This window comes from Scardinius erythrophthalmus, assembly GCF_964197995.2.
Source record: "Scardinius erythrophthalmus genome assembly, chromosome: 10".
Lineage (NCBI taxonomy): Eukaryota > Metazoa > Chordata > Actinopteri > Cypriniformes > Leuciscidae > Scardinius > Scardinius erythrophthalmus.
In genome coordinates, this window is record NC_138230.1 from 5,139,390 (window position 1) to 5,158,079 (window position 18,690).

At 40.8% G+C, this 18,690-nt stretch overlaps 1 protein-coding gene across 1 annotated transcript; it reads left to right on the forward strand.

The window, feature by feature from the left end:
- Positions 1-6,609: 6,609 nt before the first annotated feature.
- LOC308697169 (uncharacterized protein) lies at positions 6,610-15,218 on the forward strand. The gene is made up of 6 exons (XM_081376309.1): positions 6,610-6,898; positions 7,342-7,385; positions 13,430-13,720; positions 13,999-14,244; positions 14,337-14,408; positions 14,501-15,218. Coding segments are annotated over exons 1-6 (771 nt in total). The 5' UTR covers positions 6,610-6,896; the 3' UTR covers positions 14,617-15,218.
- Positions 15,219-18,690: the final 3,472 nt, after the last annotated feature.

Genomic DNA, 18,690 nt, shown 5'->3' on the forward strand with positions numbered 1-18,690 from the left:
GAAAACTAAGACTAACTGCCCCTGACTAACTGCTAGTAGGTCATACTAGAACTTAAGACACTGTCTTAACATTATGGCTATGTTTATGCAATCGGCCACAGGAGAAACCGAGTCTAAAGTCAGTGGCGCGTTGCACATGTTATTCAGATGCTATTTTAAGGGCGCATGCTTGGCCATAATCAATGTAGCGTGTGCACAACACACACACTTTGCTTCTCTCATCTACACAGAAGCAGCAGTTTTCATTTTTGAAAATCATACATTAATACAAGGAAAAATATTACCACACGAGGGAAATCATTGTGGTGTCCATGAAGATGTGAAAAATAAGCATAAATCTAGCTTACACATTTACCCAGATTATTATACGCCTGTTTAACCGAAGCTAATCTGGGTGTGTTTCTCCATCCCCAATGTCACTTCTCTGTGTTTTACAGCCCTGACGAGAACGTCGGTCTCCTCAGCTGTGAACCGCTCCTGGCGAATCCGCCGTTATAATAGCAATCCGCCATGGAACAAGCGCGCCTGCTCTTAAAGAGAATGTGAGATGACGCTCTGATTGGTTTATTTCACGTTACGCCCAAACCACACCTATGAGTAATTAAGCTACTTCAGACCAACACATTTTAGATTTGCGTCGGGCGCAGGAGTCATTTACTATTTACTTTATTATACCCGCCGGTAAAATAGCAACAGCGCCCGAGATCCGCCCACAAAGTTACTTGCGTTTTGCACTTGATACTTGCGATTCAGATCGTTAAAATAGGGCCCGTAGTGCTGCTAGTTAAAGTCCGCGTGAACTGAAAGTTGCAAATTACTTTTCTCCAGTGTTGTGACGTATTTCCCAGTGAAACGGAATATTGAACAGAGGGCAGGGTTTTAGTGTCAGCGCTCCTCCTCTCCATCTCTCGCTCATAACAGATTAACGGTTTGAGGGGAGTGGTTAAGCATTTCCCAACCCAAGCCGTCAAACCTACGTCATCAGAAAAGGAACGCCATTTCAGACCGGAAGTAACTTTTCAGACTTTGATTAAAGATTACCACGGCAAACCATTTTTTTCTGTGTATTAACTTGCACGGATTAATTGTTCACCACAAGACTAGTAATATGCGCTAACAAAGTAAATAGGGTCAATTTTGATTTCATGTCGACTTTAATTCTAGTCTTGTCAGTTGTTTTTCTCTTGTGTCTCTCAGCTCTATAGTTTTATACTGTCATCAACATTTTAAACTTGTGTAATGTGGCACTTCTAATATTGTTGGCTACTTGTTGTCTTCATTTATTTATTTTAATCTACTTTACTAAAATAACTAAAGAATATTTAAGATCATATTGATTTAATAAAATAGACAGAAACGGCACATTTATTTCCCAGTATTGCTAGTGTGTATTGAGTGGAATATTGCTGTGTGTATTTGCAGGATCCTCCACTAAAGCTGTCTCAGGAATAAAGGGAGGAAACGTCTCTCTATCATGTGGATCTGAGGACAGAGAGATTGTGGAGATCAGATTATACAGTCGGTCTAAAATCATCCGTGTGTGTGTGAAGAAACACTGCAGTGGTCGAGTGTTTAAAGAAGGATCATGTGACGTCGTCATCAAGGATCTGATCTACAGTGACGCTGGGAAATACTTATACATGTTTATTACAGTAATGATCAGACAGAAGTGGAGAGACTAATCCTGGAGTATCATCTTCATATTCATGGTAAAGTCAAAACTGATCAAACCATCATCACGTGTTTCTGGATCTCCTCTAATAGTGTTGGTATTGTGTGCAGGACTAGAAACAGCACAAACACTGAAAGGTGGTATCATTTCAGGCCCAATTTCTTTTTATATCACATTCATCTAATATTTCCTAACTATCCGCTAGCTGCCCGCCTATATTATATTATATATTATTATAATAGTGTCAATTAATCAAGACCATAATTAATCACATATAGGATTGGCTACCAATCACCAACAGGGGGGGGGGGGGGTGTTGTGAGGCTTCTTGTTCAGCTCTGACTTTGCGTGCAGCCGTGCAGGAGCACAAAACCTCACAACACCCTCCCCCCCCGTCTGTGATTGGTTGGAACACTATTTGTTTTGGTTTTGAGTGGTTGGTGAAACCAATTGTTTTTGTGTGCAGATCTCAGAGCCTAGGCTGCCTAGAGAGACGTGATTTTTTGACGGCATGCTTATGGGGCGGACAGCTAGCGGATCGTTAGGAAAAATTAGATGAATGTGATAATTTTTTTTGGGCCTGAAATCACTGATACAACCTTTAATATTCAGAGTGGATTGGGGTTTTCCAGTGTTTACCTCTGGTCCCCCAATCCTATATGTGATTATGGTCTTGATTAAATGACACTATTATAATAATGATTAATGCTGAATGTCTGTGTTCCTCCTCAGATGAGATCTCTGTGCAGAAAGGAGAGGATCTGAAGTTGGATGTTCTGTTGATCAATGCTGATAAAGTGGAGAGAAACTCTAGTGAAGGCTGGACAGAGGTGTGGACGAGAGGTCACGGGGTCAACAGTGATCGACTGACCGTCAGTGACGAGACTCTGATCATTAATGAGTTTACAGTCACTGACACTGGAACATACAGAGTTCTGGATTATGAAGGAGAAACCTTGATCACAGTCTCAGTCACAGGTGAGAGAAGATCAGTGCAGGATGAGAGATATTATGTTTAATCAGTAAATTAATCCTAAACTGCACGACTAACCTTTCAATATTCTGAACTGAATCTGTTCTAGACTGGAAGGGAAATCTGATCGACACAGATGAAGACAAAACTGACGACACTGAACATCGAAGTGAGTAAAACATGAGGCATGAGAGCTTTACAGGAGTCCTTAAACCCTTAAACATCTGAAAGCTTAGAGTCTGAAATTCACAATGAATGTAGTCAATTTGATAAACTCCTAAGTAGTGCTGAGTTATTTGTTGACCATTATTTCCAGCAGACTCTCATGATTAAGAAGAGCCCAAACTCGCCATAATCCATCACTCAGATCTAAAGATATTCCTCATGGACTTCTAACACATGAAATAGCAGTAACAGTGATGCTATGTTGTTTTGATGTGACGTTTCAGCTCATAACTCAATGAAACATGCATGGATTTTGAAAAAGCACAACATAATCCATTGCAATGATCATGATTTAATCCTCATGAAATGATTCATACTTGGCTAAAAAACAAGTCTCTCATCCTTCCGGGGTGCAAAGTGTTTCCCAATATTCCCGGAACCGTCTGTGCTCGTTTTCAAATGTGGAATAACACAAAATATGTATCATCTTAAAGATTAGAATCTCAGCTTTTTAAAGCATCTAACCACTCCAATCAACTCTGAATGAGAGCTGACTAGTCGCTGTAAAAAGGAGTGCACCGCCCGTTTGTATATACAAATAAAATGAGCCCAAAATAAACATAATCTTTTGCTTTTATGACAAGATATTCTTCTTGGAATAATATTTTAAAAATGCCCATGAGGCGGCATCAAAAACTGAACAAAAAGGCTATCTTGGTTCCAAATGCTGTAACTTTTGATTCCTTTATCCAGTCACACAGTGTTATCCAGATGCAGCTCATATGTAGTGGGACTTCCCCAAAAAGAATTTTCTTCACTTATTTCCTTCCTGAGTTATTCAGTTTCAAATAAGAAAGATATGCAAAATCATCATAAAAAATATATATATAAATATATATATATATATATATATATATATATATATATATATATATATATATTTAGTCTTTTATCAGCAGTTTCTCGGCAGGAGAATGTCCAAATGTAATGGCATTTATATTTAAAAGAAATGAAAAGTGAAAAGTGTTCTATCAAACGACACCTACCTTTAGACTCTCCTTGTTATAGTTTTGGAGTTACGAGTCTTTACTTTTGTGTGAGTCATTCAGACAATACAACTCTAAAAATGCCTTCAGGGCTTCAGGGGTTAAACAGGGAATAAAAAAAAACCTCTCTTTCTCTTCACCTGCAGATCACTGGATGTTGCCGGTTGGACTGACTGTGGCTATGTTGGTTCTGCTGGTTCTGCTGGCTCTGACTGCTGTCGTGATACACAGACGTCTCTACAGAGATTACTCGAGGGGGAAAGCACTGAGTTCAGGGATCCAGAAGTGTTGAGGGCAATAGCCGTGTTTCTACCGACACTTCCGGATCTTGACTGGGTTTCTGGCCCATCGATCATCTCAGTCCAAAGCGGCTTGAGGAGTGGTCATGACCAGAGGAGTTTATCTGAGTCTGGAGACGGCGGATGAGTCCATGTACCAGATCAGCGTTAAACACTTTAACAGCATTTATACCTCAAAACTCTCTCTCAGGGACAGCAGCGAGTGCTTGAAGAACTTCTGTCTGTGATCCCATGTGGATTCTGGTCTCCGTATAAGGCAGAAATATTCATACGCGAGCCAAAAGACTAACCATTACCATAGTAAACATGGTAAATACAACCGCTTGAAGAAATCAGACAAATCATCTGCTATCACTCGCGTATTTATTTATCCTGTCAGTCTCGTGTCTTTATACCGGACGAATAAGTAGGTGTCCTCTTTCTTCTGTGAAATAACGGTAAACCACTTTATTTCTGTGTGAATAATGTGCAAATTTGACAAGTTAATTAATTATGATCAATGTATCACTTAACCTGTGGTAAAACATCGATGCTTGGGTTATATCTTTAAGTAAACAACAGAAATGCCAGCAAACGATCACTTTTATCATGTTTGTTTTGCGATCTCGCTGTTTCCAGTGATTTCTTCCTGATTAGTTTCTGATAAAACTTCCATTTGTTGGTGAAGTGTGTGTGTGTGTGTGTGTGTGTGTGTGTGTGTGTGTGTGTGTGTGTGTGTGTGTGTGTGTGTGTGTGTGTGTGACGTTGATCCAGAGAGGTGTGTTACGGGTGTGTTTTAGTGAAGCTGTGGAGCTTCAGACTCGATGGTGAAAACTCTGCTAATGCTAAAGTCTGCTGAGGATCTGTGGATCATGATGAATTTAGTGCTGTAGTTCTCCAGTTCAGGCTCTAGACGCTTCTCTATCGTCTCAGGACTCGTGTTGGACATTGATCTTGCCAAATGTTCTAGTTGTTCTCGAGTCCAGCAATATATGTTTTTTTTCTCATTTAATCAAAACCATTTCCTTCAGAGGAATCTGTCAACATATTTCTGCAATATATATTTAATGTTCAGTGCGTATGAACATGTGTGCTGCTGTCCATACCTCAGGAGTCTGTGTGACACTGAATCTGCACTTACTATTAGTGTAAAGCAGCCTTAAATATCTCATACATCATCTAGGAATTATTGTTTCTATTAAATCCGTCAGTTGATGACTGAGAATGAGAAATAGTGTGTGAATGATGTACATATGTATATTTTGTACAGTTTTCTATGTAAATATATATTTATATGTTGCTTTTGTGTGTTTAATAGATCGTCTGCACTGTTCTTTGTGAATCTGCAAGTATGTGTTGTGAAAAAACAAAATTAAACCACTTTTGTAAGAAGTTTTGTTGATATATATTTTTGTATAAAAATATATATTTTAATATTTTGGCTTTGTTTAGAAAAAAAATTGTTTTTGTTTTGTAAAATATGCAATGAAATATGAAGAGGATGTGTGAATAGTTTACATCATGCGGAGCCGTATGAGGATCTAAACAGAAGAAGAACAACAACGCTTGATGGAGTTTCATGTCTTATTATCAGTCCTCATTAAAGCTGCTCTACATGATATGTTGGGTGATGTCACTTCTTGTTGACGTTTAAAGTATTGTCAAACAAAACAGAGGCTAGCTCGACCCTCCCTCCTCCTCATCTGTGCACTAACGAGAGTCTCAGCAATCCAGACCAACATCTTCCAGAAGCTCAATCTGCAGTAAAATAATAACCAGTAGAGGGAAATAAAGAGCCATCAGACACATAGCCTACATTTTAGTCCAGATCAGTAAATGTATATTAAGATATAAATTAGATAATTAGGTCATCTCATTTATAAGAAATAACTCAAACTAGAATCTACATTCAAACCATATGGGAAAAGTTTTTAATGTGGGTTTTATCATGTGTGACGTTGGAAAGAATCAAAATATTTGAGTGAGTGTGCAGTTCAACTCTTTACTTAGAGAGATTGACATATATACATATATGCCTATTATAAATGTGTCTTTTGTGTGTTCACACCAGACTGTAAAACAAGCAAGTTCACATATTTCCAATATCTACTGTAATGTTGCTCCAGAAACCATGGATCAAGATGCCATCTCACGCAAGCTAAAGACAGGCAACAAGAGAAGATTAAAAAGAAAATGAATTTTGAAATTGAGTAGAGAAGACTAGGGGCAGCTAAACCTACACGTGTTAGCTAAGCTTGAGCCAGACAGAACATCAACCTGACCGTCTCTCGAAATAAATTATAGACCCATCCATTGATATAGAAATTAATAGATATCTACCTACCCTAGCTCTATCTAGATAATCGTTTATAAATAATAAATGTTGCATCATGCTAAACAGCAATAACTTTAGCAGATTATTTAACATACCTTATTCATGCCCATGTTCGTGCCGCTGTAGAGCCTCCCCCTACTGGACACATCAGGAACAGCAGGGGCGTAAAACTGCCTCAGCCGTATCTCTACTGATATCTACTGATATCTACTGATATCTACCGGCTCCAGCTCTGCAGAATAACCCTAACCCAGTAGAGGACAATAAAGAGCTGTCAGACTCCACCTGAGTAGGAGGAGCAGATATTGCTATACTGGAAAAGAGCTCATCTTTGGATACTTTTGCTTTTGTTTTTACTGCGCTAAATCATCGCTAAATCATCTTTTTAAACGTGCGGTGGCTTTTTGAGTCATGCAGAACTCTAATCATGTAAGTTTTCATGTTTCTAAAAATAACTGTGTTATTAGTACATAGGCCTAGTTGTGTTTCTGTTTGAGGAAAACTAAACCTGCTAGTGACGAGGAAATAAATCGTAATGTTTACGATGAAATGATCATTACTGTGATTATGATGATGGGTTTGAGTTATTAATATAATTATTAACTTGTTACAGAATTTGTAAAGCATGTTTGTGTATTGAGTTTGACTTTAATAAACAAAATATTCAGGTTATAGTTTTATGTTACTGATTAGACATTTTTAACATGTATAAGATCCGCATGTATTATAGGCCTATATTCAGACAGAATAAAGTGTGAGTGTTTAGTCATATTTTACCGCTCAGGAAAGTGTTTTATCCCTGTATAAATGTGTTTGTGATGTGTGTCTGTGCCTATCTGTCAAATAAACCAGTTCTTCTGGTTTCTCAACAGGTTTCTGAATCTTCTGCTGCTGTTCTGCTTTGTCGCATACAGTGGTGAGTATCATTTTTGTTCATAAATGTATATAATATATATCACGAAACGTTACATTGACCTCAGAAAAGTCATTTAATGGCCATAAACTGTACAGTTAGCGAAAAACTATGGAGAGGAGCATTTTACACCAAAAAAAGGCGCTGGAAGTGGGAGTGCTACAGAATTGTAAATGCAACGCATATGTTTGTTCATTAAAATTTATTTATTTTTAGCATTTAGTCATTTATTTGTTATAAACACTTTAAGTGGGCTATTTAAAATGTGTTATTTATATGTTAAATTATGTTTTTAAAACAAACACGCAGAGTGTTACTTAATATTGTGTGTGCGTCGAAAGAATTTGACGCCCCCCCCCCCCCCCACCCCCAGGTTAGCACTAGGCAGGTTGTTTGTGTTCATTTCTATTTCCTGTCGCTGTGCAGGCTCTTTTATTGTATATGACCAGTGTACCGAATTGAGGGGGGGGGGGGTCCGGGACCCCCCATAAGCATCAAGAATTACCTCGGGGCATAGTAGACGATTGTCGAGTTCACGCGCGTGATCATAGGTAACTAAGCAACAGTGGAGGACTCGACAATCGATTACTATGGACTTCGACCGAAAACAGGAAATAAATACAGAAATGAGCGCTGGCTGAAATAACATTATTTTTATTCATATCTTTCACATCTACTGCAGTCAGATTCACCCGCGTTCACTCCGAAGGAATCACTCACATGACCTGTGCACTTGTAATGACACATCAAGGATGTTAAGAGGCTAAAAGCAGGTTTAAAACTTGCCCCATTGAAGTCAACAGGGTGCAAATTTTAAAAAGAGGATAACACGGTGTAGGCAACACCGATTTATGTCGTTGTTCTCTGTACTGACAGCACTCCAAATTTACAAACAAATAAGTTCAATGTTAAAATTGACCGGAGTTCTCCTTTAATGGTCTTCAGGATCATTTAAAAATTAAAGGCTGGTGTGTTTGATTAGGGTTGGAGATGAACTGTGCAGGAGAGTCGATCGGCAGGATCAGGATTGGGCACCCCTGTTCTTGGTCATGTGATGTTGCTTAACTGTATCCAGACTGTTGCTGTGTCCAAATTCAGGGTCTACATCCTTCGGAGTACTCATTTGAAGGATGTTATGTCACAGCGCCGCGACGAAGGCTGTCCAAATTCGTAGGATCCTTCAAATGCGGCCCACAAATACGTCCTCCTTTTCCCCGAATTGGAAGGATGGGTGTGGTGGATCCTTTCCCGTCCTACCTATCCCATAATTCTTTTCGGCAGAGCGTAATGGCGGACGAAGCGAGTGGTAGCCATGGTAGCGGAATGGGAGAGGAGTATGCTTTTCGATGTAAGTTTTTTAAAAACTGTTTTTTTTTTAAAAATATATTTATAAATTTATATATATTTATAAATATATTTTTTCAGTGGTTGTCTAGTCAGGCATTTTGTTTTAGCGTTAAGCATTTTTTTTTACATTTGTACGTTTATGTAAAAAAAAAAAATTACTTTCGTAAACTAGCTTCTTCCTTACTGCCTGTGTGAATATCCCCTTATAGTAATTATTACACACAGCTAATTTGTTAGTGATTGAAGCTGTTTTTAACGCTTCTAGGGACGAAAGAGCAGACAGAAGTGTTTATAAAGCTCCGGTTGCTAGGCGACAGGATATGAGCAACGGGTAAGGGAGGGAACTGAAAGAAGGGTAGGCTGTCCAAATTCACAAACACCGATTTCCGGGTTTTGCGGTCGTCGGAGGATCCCTCCTCCTTCAACCGGGTAGGAAGGATCCTAAGGAGGATGCAGACCCTGAATTTGGACACAGCCTGTATCATATTGTCAGGGTGTGGTGCAGGCAGAAGACGAAGAGGGAGAATCAAAAGTTCAAATGCAAACTTTTACTTACAATATAATACTAACAGGTACAGCAAGGACAGGCAGAAGGTACACACGCTAAATACGACGTAGATCGGACAAGGACTGACAGAACTTAAATACAAACACAGATTACACTGATTAACACAACACAGGTGAGACAGATGATGATGATGATTAAACAGGTGATACGGGAAAAGAACAAAGGCAAACAGGAACCAATCAAATCTCAAACTGAAAGTCCAAACAAATGCTGACACGTGACACATATGTTATAAATACAAAACCCCAACATGTAGAATTTTTACCGCAGTATAACTGTAAGCTTCATTGTTTTGATTTCTCCTCGAGAGTCTCTCACACACGCGAGTCTCAACAGTGTGACTTTGTTTCTGTCAGTATCTATTATCAATCGCCATTTACAGTGAATGTAATAAAATCACTATCAATCTCACGTTTCGGTGCTTCTAGTTGTTTTTGTAATTGCCATTAATCAGTTTAATGTCGAGCCTATCCAATTCATTCCAGTTCATTTATTGTTAAACATTCTTCAGGAATTCACTATAAACTGAAACATCTGCTCTAGCTGAAACTTCTGAAATGTTCAAATGTAGCAGAGTTAATATTGTTGGCTCCTCATAGGCTATATACAAGTATAGGCTATATATATATATATATATATATATATATATCTCCATCCATCCATCCATCCATCTTCTACCGCTTATCCGGGACCGGGTCGCGGGGGCAGCAGTCTAAGCAGGGATGCCCAGACTTCCCTCTCCCTAGACACTTCCTCCAGCTCTTCCAGGGGGACACCGAGGCGTTCCCAGGCCAGCCGGGAGACATAGTCCCTCCAGCGTGTCCTAGGTCTTCCCCGGGGTCTCCTCCCGGTGGGACATGCCCGGAACACCTTCCCGGGAAGGCGTCCAGGAGGCATCCGGAACAGATGTCCGAGCCACCTCAGCTGGCCCCTCTCGATGTGGAGGAGCAGCGGCTCTACTCTGAGCTCCTCCCGAGTGACCGAGCTTCTCACCCTATCTCTAAGGGATCGCCCAGCCACCCTGCGGAGAAAGCTCATTTCGGCCGCTTGTATCCGGGATCTTGTCCTTTCGGTCATGACCCAAAGCTCATGACCATAGGTGAGAGTAGGAACGTAGATTGACAAGTAAATCGAGAGCTTCGCCTTGCGGCTTAGCTCCTTCTTCACCACGACAGACCGGTACATCGACCGCATTACTGCAGAAGCTGCACCGATCCGTCCGTCAATCTCCCGTTCCATCCTTCCCTCACTCGTGAACAAAACTCCAAGATACTTGAACTCCTCCACTTGAGGCAGGAACTGTCCACCAACCTGAAGTGGGCAAACCACCCTTTTCCGACTGAGAACCATGGCCTCGGATTTGAGGTGCTGATTCTCATCCCAGCCGCTTCACACTCGGCTGCAAACCGTCCCAGTGCATGCTGGAGGTCCTGGTTTGATGGGGCCAGCAAGACAACATCATCCGCAAAGAGCAGAGATGAACAGTGTTCCCACGGGTCATGGAATTTCTGTAATGTCATGGAATTTTAAAAGGTCTATTCCAGACATTGAAAGTCAGGGAATTTAAATTTTTTTTTGTCCAAGTCATGGAATATCAGGGAATTTAGTTTGTTGCTTTAAATTTTAGGTTCCATTTATCAAAATGTAATTTTTCTATACCGATTTTTTTATCGCGCTGTGCACGAGAAAGTTTCGCGTGCGCACGCGTTACAATTTCCGGTTTGGTTATAGTGTCATTACTACAAATGTGGGAAAAGGGATGATATGAGAGTGTGCTTGGAGCATGCCTCCAGAGATTTGTCTTATTATAGGGAGATTGTTTGTGGACTGTGCTTTACTGTAAGAAAAAAACATGAATATCACATAAATGAATATCAGGTCCCACATCATGGATTACATAATCAGAGAGTAGCCTATTTCTTTTTGTTTTGAATTGTTTCGTTTAAAGACATTACAAGCTATCTTCAGATGTATTTCTCATATATGTGAGGCATACACAGAATTTCGGTTAATTTATAATGAGATGCGCTCGAGTTCACGTGCAATGCAAGTGACCGTGGCGCGCCTCCATGATTATATTGTCTGCTATATATTTGCTTCTCATTTATTAAATACAGGCAATTGGTTGATGAAAAATGTATTAAAATTAAGATACAATTTATACAAAACGAAATTCACTTTAAAGAAAGGCTTTCTACAAAACAAAACAGCTCGGTGCTCCGCAAAACAGCAGCCTGTTTTGCCGTTCATTATAGGTCATGGAAATTCATCTTTTTAGTCAGTGAAAGTCAGGGAAAAGTCAGGGAATTTGACATTTGGTTTAGAGTGGGAACCCTGGATGAAATCGTGTGGTCCCCAAACCTGACCCCCTCCGGCCCCTGGCTGCGCCTAGAAATTCTGTCCATAAAAATTATGAACAGAACCGGCGACAAAGGGCAGCCCTGCCGGAGTCCAACATGCACCGGGAACAAGTCTGACTTACTGCCGGCAATGCGAACCAAGCTCCTGCTCCGGTCGTACAGGGACCGGATAGCCCTTAGCAAAGGGCCCCGAACCCCAACTCCCAGAGCACTCTCCACAAGATACCACGAGGGACACAGTCGAATGCCTTCTCCAAATCCAGAAAGCACATGTGGATTGGTTGGGCAAACTCCCATGAACCCTCCAGCACCCTGTAGAGGGTATAGAGCTGGTCCAGTGTTCCATGGCCTGGACGAAAACCACACTGTTCCTCCTGAATCCGAGGTTCTACTATCGGCCGTATTCTCCTCTCCAGTACCCTGGCATAGACTTTCCCAGGGAGGCTGAGAAGTGTGATCCCCCTATAGTTGGAGCACACCCTCCTGTCCCCCTTCTTAAAAAGAGGGACCACCACCCCGGTCTGCCATCCCAGAGGCACTGTCCACGACTGCCACGCTTAGCTGCAGAGGCGTGTCAGCCAAGACAGCCCCACAACATCCAGAGACTAGAGGTACTCAGGGCGGATCTCATCCACCCCCGGTGACTTGCCACCAAGGAGTTTCTTGACTACCTCGGTGACTTCAGCTTGGGTGATGGACGAGTCCACCTCTGAGCCCTCAGCCTCTGCTTCCTCAATGGAAGACGTGACGGCGGGATTGAGGAGATCCTCGAATTATTCCTTCCACCGTCCGGTGACATACTCAGTCGAGGTCAACAGCTGCCCACCTCCACTGTAGACAGCGTTGGTAGGGCACTGCTTCCCCCTCCTGAGGCGCCGGACGGTTTGCCAGAATCTCGTCGAGGCCGACCGATAGTCCTTCTTCATGGCCTCACCAAACTCCTCCCTGGCCCGAGTTTTTGCCTCCACAACCACCCGGGCTGCAGTCCGCTTGGCCTGTCGGTACCCGTCAGCTACCTCAGGAGTCCCACAAGCCAGCCAGGCCCGATAGGACTCCTTCTTCAGCTTGACAGCATCCCTTACTTCCGGTGTCCACCACCGGGTTCGGGGATTGCCGCCTCGACAGGCACCGGAGACCTTACGGCCACAGCTCTGAGTGGCCGCGTTGACAATGGAGGTGGAGAACATGGTCCACTCAGACTCAATATCTCCAAACTCCCAATCACGCCCCTCCAGGTGTCACTGTCGCTGCCCACGTGGGCGTTGAAGTCCCCCAGTAGAACGACGGAGTCCCCAGTCGGAGCACTTTCCAGCACCCCTCCCAGAGACTCCAAGAAGGCCGACAGTGAGAGACCTATCCCCGACCCGAAGGCGCAGGGAAACGACCCTCTCGTTCACCGGGGTGAACTCCAACACATGGCGACTGAGCTGGGGGGCTATAAGCAAACCCACACCAGCCCGCCGCCTCTCACCATGGGCAACTCCAGAGTGGTGAAGAGTCCATCCTCTCTCGAGGAGTGTGGTTCCAGAGCCCAAGCCGTGCGTAGAGGTGATCCCGACTATCTCTAGTCGGAATCTCTGAACCTCAGGCTCAATCTCTGTTAACAATCTCAGGCTCCTTCCCTGCCAGGTGGTGGGTCCACGGGAGGGTATATATATATATATATATATGTTCTAAAATAAGAACGATAATCTTGATAAAGAAGAATAGAGAGAAACAACTTTTTTTTTTCTGTATTGATATGTTGTATTTTATTCCGTCTGTATTTGCAGAAACCACTCCTGTACATGTGACGGGGAGAAATGGAGGCAGCGTCATCCTGCAGTGTGGACTTGAGGCCAAAGAGATTTCTGATATAGTTTTAAGCAGTCAGTCAAAAAACATCCCTATTTGTGAGAGTGAAGAATGTGAGAGTAAAAGAGTGTTTAAAGAAGGATCATGTGACGTCGTCATCAAGGATCTGAGACTGAGTGACGCTGGGAAATACATTTTAAGAGTTTATTACACTAATGATCAGACAGAAGTGAAGCGACTAATCCTGGAGTATCAACTTCATATTCATGGTAAAGTCAAAACTGATCAAACCATCATCATGTGTTTCTGGATTTCCTGATTATATTAACAATGTAATAATGTTGGTATTGTATGCAGGGTCGTGACCAGCAAAGACATTAAAAGTGACATGTTTTATCTAATTTTCAGATTAGCTGATTGCAATATAAGCTTTTCAATGACTCATTTTTAAATGATTTGGTCCCTCAATCCTATATTTGATTATGGTCTTGATTAAATGACACTTATAATAATAATTGAGGATAAATGTCTTTCTGTTTCTCCTCAGATGAGATCTCTGTGAAGAAAGGAGAGGATCTGAAGTTGGATGTTCTATTGATCAACGCTGATAAAGTGGAGAGAAACTCTAGTGAAGGCTGGACAGAGGTGTGGACGAGAGGTCACGGGGTCAACAGTGATCGACTGACCGTCAGTGACGAGACTCTGATCATTAATGAGTTTACAGTCACTGATGCTGGAACATACAGAGTTCTGGATTATGAAGGAGAAACCTTGATCACAGTCTCAGTCACAGGTGAGAGAAGATCAGTGGATGAGGAGAGATATTATGTTCAATCAGTAAATTAATCCTAAACTGCACGACTAACCTTTCAATATTCTGAACAGAATCTGTTCTAGACTGGAAGGGAAATCTGATTGACACAGATGAAGACAAAACTGACGACACTGAACATCGAAGTGAGTAAAACATGAGGCATGAGAGCTTTACAGGAGTTATTAAACTGGGAATTCAACATTTAGAAAAACTCTCTTCCCACTTTCTCCTTCAGCTGTAGATTATTGGATGCTGCCGGTTGGAGTGTTTGTGATTATGGTTCTTTTGGCAACCCTGGTTCTGATGGTTCGGACTGATGTTGTGATATTCAGACGTCTCCACAGAGATTAGTTGAAGGGGGAAAGAACTGAGTTCAGGGATCCAGAAGTGTTGAGGGTCAATGACGGTGATTTCTGCTGAGGATCTGTGGATCATCATTAAATTGCTGTAGTTCTCCAGTTCAGGCGCTTCTCTATCGTCTCGGACTCGTGTTGGACTTGGTCATTGATCATTGTTTGTGTTGGTTATTCTCGACGAGTCCAGCAATATATGCTTTTTTCTCCTTCAAAACAAAACCATTTCCTTCAGAGGAATCTGTCAGCATATTTCTGCAATATATATTTAGTTTTCAGTGCGTATGAACATGTGTGCTGCAGTCCATACCTCAGGAGTCTGTGTGAGACTGAATCTGCACTTTATATTAATGTAAAGCAGCCTTAAAAATCTCATACATGATCTAGGAATTATTGTTTCTATTTAATCCGTCAGTTGATGACTGAGAATGAGTGTCTGTGTCTAACTGTGTACGACAAACAGTGTGTGTGGATATTTATATTTTGTACAGGTTTCTATGTAGATATTTATGTATATTCTGCTTTTGTCTGTTTAATTGGTCATCTGCACTGTAAATCTGCAAGTATGTTTCGAGAAAAACTAAATTAAACCACTTTTGTAAGAAACATTTTTGTTGGTATGTATTTTTGTATGAAAATATATATTTTAATATTTTGCTGTGTTTAGAAATTTTTGTTTAGTAAAATATACCATGAAACATGTTTTTGAAAGTGAACTAATGCTTTAAGGTGTCCTTTCTTACCTTAAATATTTTTCACTATTTGTTTCTAATGTCTATTGTCTCTAGTTCCAAATTCTGCATTATCATCCCAGTCCCAGAGGACACCCCAGTGCATGTGAGAACTCTGCGATTACCTTAAATACAAACATACATTTTTCTAAATCTGAGTTCACACAGTTACTAATATAGAGCCTATAATGTCTGTCATTGCTCAAGAAAAAGCTAAAAAAAAGCTTTATTTAACCCTCTTATTTAAGTCTGTGTGTGTTTTATGTTTTCATTATCCACTCAGTTAATTGTAAGCGGACTAGCAGACATTCTTGTTAAAACTAATTTACACAATGGTCCAGAAACATTAATAACAGAATTTCCTAATGTTGTCTTGCCTCTTGACCGCTGCATTCGGGAGAGAGCACAGAAATGTGAGGGTCTGTGTGTTAATGGTCTTTTCCAGCCATGGCGTTGTCCAATCCAAAATTGAATTTACATTTTACAAATCTTTACATTTTGAAACAGCTGGCACCAGACCCTCAATGAGTGCTAATGTCAACTGAAAGTAAGAAATATTATATGTAGTGGGTTTAAAACACTGGCTTATTTGGAGTTTGTTGTCAATCTTTGTCAATTCAGTCTCACCTCCTGATTTGACCTTTTCGTGGATTTTTTTTTTTTTTGAGGTGAAGTAATCCTGTGTAATTTCTTTCACAGAATCATGTCAAATGCCTTATTGGCGAATTTCAATATGAGGAGTGATGGCCAACTTGAAAAGAAGCCATTCAACGCTGATGTAATTCAAGGTTATTTTGGCCTTATGACAAATTAAAAAAAATCTCTTGTTCCTTGTCTAATATTAAAGTAATTCTTATTGTTAACTTTTATCTATTCAGGGGACATTCTTTAAAAGACCACCTGTCTTTATCAGAAATGTCCTTTTCACTCGTACACAGTTACACACCAAAGGGTCTTTCTTTAAAGGGATACTCCACTTTTTGTGGAAATCGGCTCATTTTACGACTCCCCCAGAGTTAAACAGTTGAGTTTTACCGTTTTCGAATCCATTCAGCCGATCTCCGGGTCTGGCAGAACCACTTTTAGCATAGCTTAGCATACATCATTGAAGTGGACAAGACCATTAGCATCTCTCTCAAAAAAATGACCAAAGAGTTTCGATATTTTCATTATTATATTACATTATTATAGTTTTGATATAGACTCATTCCTGCGTAATAATCAAGAAACTTTGCTGCCGTACCATGAGTCCAGCAGGCGTAATGATATGACGCAGCGCCTGAAAATAGGTCTAATAGGTTAGACAAACTTAGTCCCAGTCACGTTGGAAGTTACCGAGCTGGGGACTATTTTCAGGCGCTGTGTCATATCATTACGCCTGCTGGACTCATTGTACGGCAGCAAAGTTTCTTGATTATTACGCAGGAATGAGAGTATAGTTCCTAGCCATATCAGCCTAGAAAATCACAACTTTTAAAGGGGACATATCATGCCAAATGCACTTTTTTAGCCCTTAAATGCATTTTGTTGTATATTTGGAGTGTTTAGAAGTACAGAAAATATGAAATTATTCTCTTCAGGTGCTTCGTTGATATCTTTATATTCTGTTTTGGTCATATTTTTCAACCTGTTCCGATTTTTCTGTTATCTATGACGTTTTTTGAACTATTACGTCACAGTATTTGCAGCGGAACTGCCAAATAAGGACATTGACTTCCGGCCCAACACTTCGAGCAATCCTCCATTTTTATTTCTCGCTGCAGTTTTGTAGTCCAAGCTAAAGGATGCAGAAGTTACGAGAGGGTAAGTTAAAATGTTCGGTTGTTGGATGTAGTAACCCACACGCTTCATTACACCGTCTAATGTAGATGAACTGCCGCGCTTGTGACAGGGCGCATGTTTAACTGAAAGAACGAGCAGAGAGAGAGACCCCGGTCGCGCGCACGCACTCTCTTTCAGAGCCAGGCAAAAGTGTAAACAAGACTTCACCGTCTCCAAACTAGACGCTCTCTTGCTCTCTCTCCCTCGCACATATTAATCAAAATAAATCGACACGGTGGTAAAAGGTCGGAAGACCAAAGTTTCATGTGTAAATACAGTAACACACCATTGCGATACATCCATATGAAGACGTTGTTCTACAGGTTCGTCGTCTTCATTTTGATCTCGCTCCGGCTCCGACTCTGGCTCGAACATGTAAGGCTGGCTGGACAAGTCTTCCGTTGTTGACGTTTTGTTAATAACGTGTGAATAAAAAGTTTCTGTGCCGCTAGATAATCTTATCTCTGCTATCAAACTACAAAAATGGCTGAACGGGGTGGAGTTAAACCGAGTGTGGCCGGGGTATGAAGTGTCTCAATTGTATTTAAAGAGACCGCACCAAAACGAGTTGCTCTCAGACGCACATCAGAAAAGGGGTAGAAAAGGGGCTTGTGGAGCTATAATAATGAGGAATTCAGACCCAAGCATTGCAGTTCCGCTTTATATAGACTACAAATGTATGATTTATATGTAAAAAGGAACAATTTAAAAGCATGATATGTCTCCTTTAATTTTCCGTCGGTCCTAGTACACGATGTAACTACAGAAGAGTCAAGTTTTAAATAGGAAAAATATCGAAACTCTTTTGTCATTTTTTTGAAAGAGATGCTAATGGTCTTGTCCACTTCAATGATCTATGCTAAGCTATGCTAAAAGTGGTACCGCCACAGCTCTGTCTTCTATTCATTAATGGAATATTATAGAAAGACTCTAAAAATATAATGTGTTGACTGTTCCTGTACTTTTGTTATATTCTGGTTTGATTAATGTCTGCTTAACCTTAATGTAAAACTGTTAGAGAAAATGCCATATTACCACAGAATTTACCACATTGTTCTATTTTGATATTTTTTGAATCGTAGCCGTTTAGCAACTGGAAGACATTTAATATTCACAATAAAATGTTGTGCTAATGTTACAGGTACCTAGATATAATATATATCATAGATATAATATATAAACGCTAGATGTCTCGTGCGCGCTGCTGGCCAATGGAGGTCGACGTCAGCACGTGGCGGCCATCTTGCCACAGTGTGCTCGCTCACTCGTTTAATGGTGCATGTACTTTTAAATAACCATAGCATGCTCAATTTTCTACCGATTTTCAAACGGTTTGGTTTGTTATAAACGTCAGAGATGTAGTTATGACACTGCATGCATATGAATAATTATAACATACATGTTCAAGCATTCAGAATTATAGCCACGTTAATAAGGTTTGTAAGAAACCAAACCGTTTGTAAATCCGTCAATATTTCAGCGAGATAAGAGGATTTGTGTGCGTGCTGATCACTCACCTT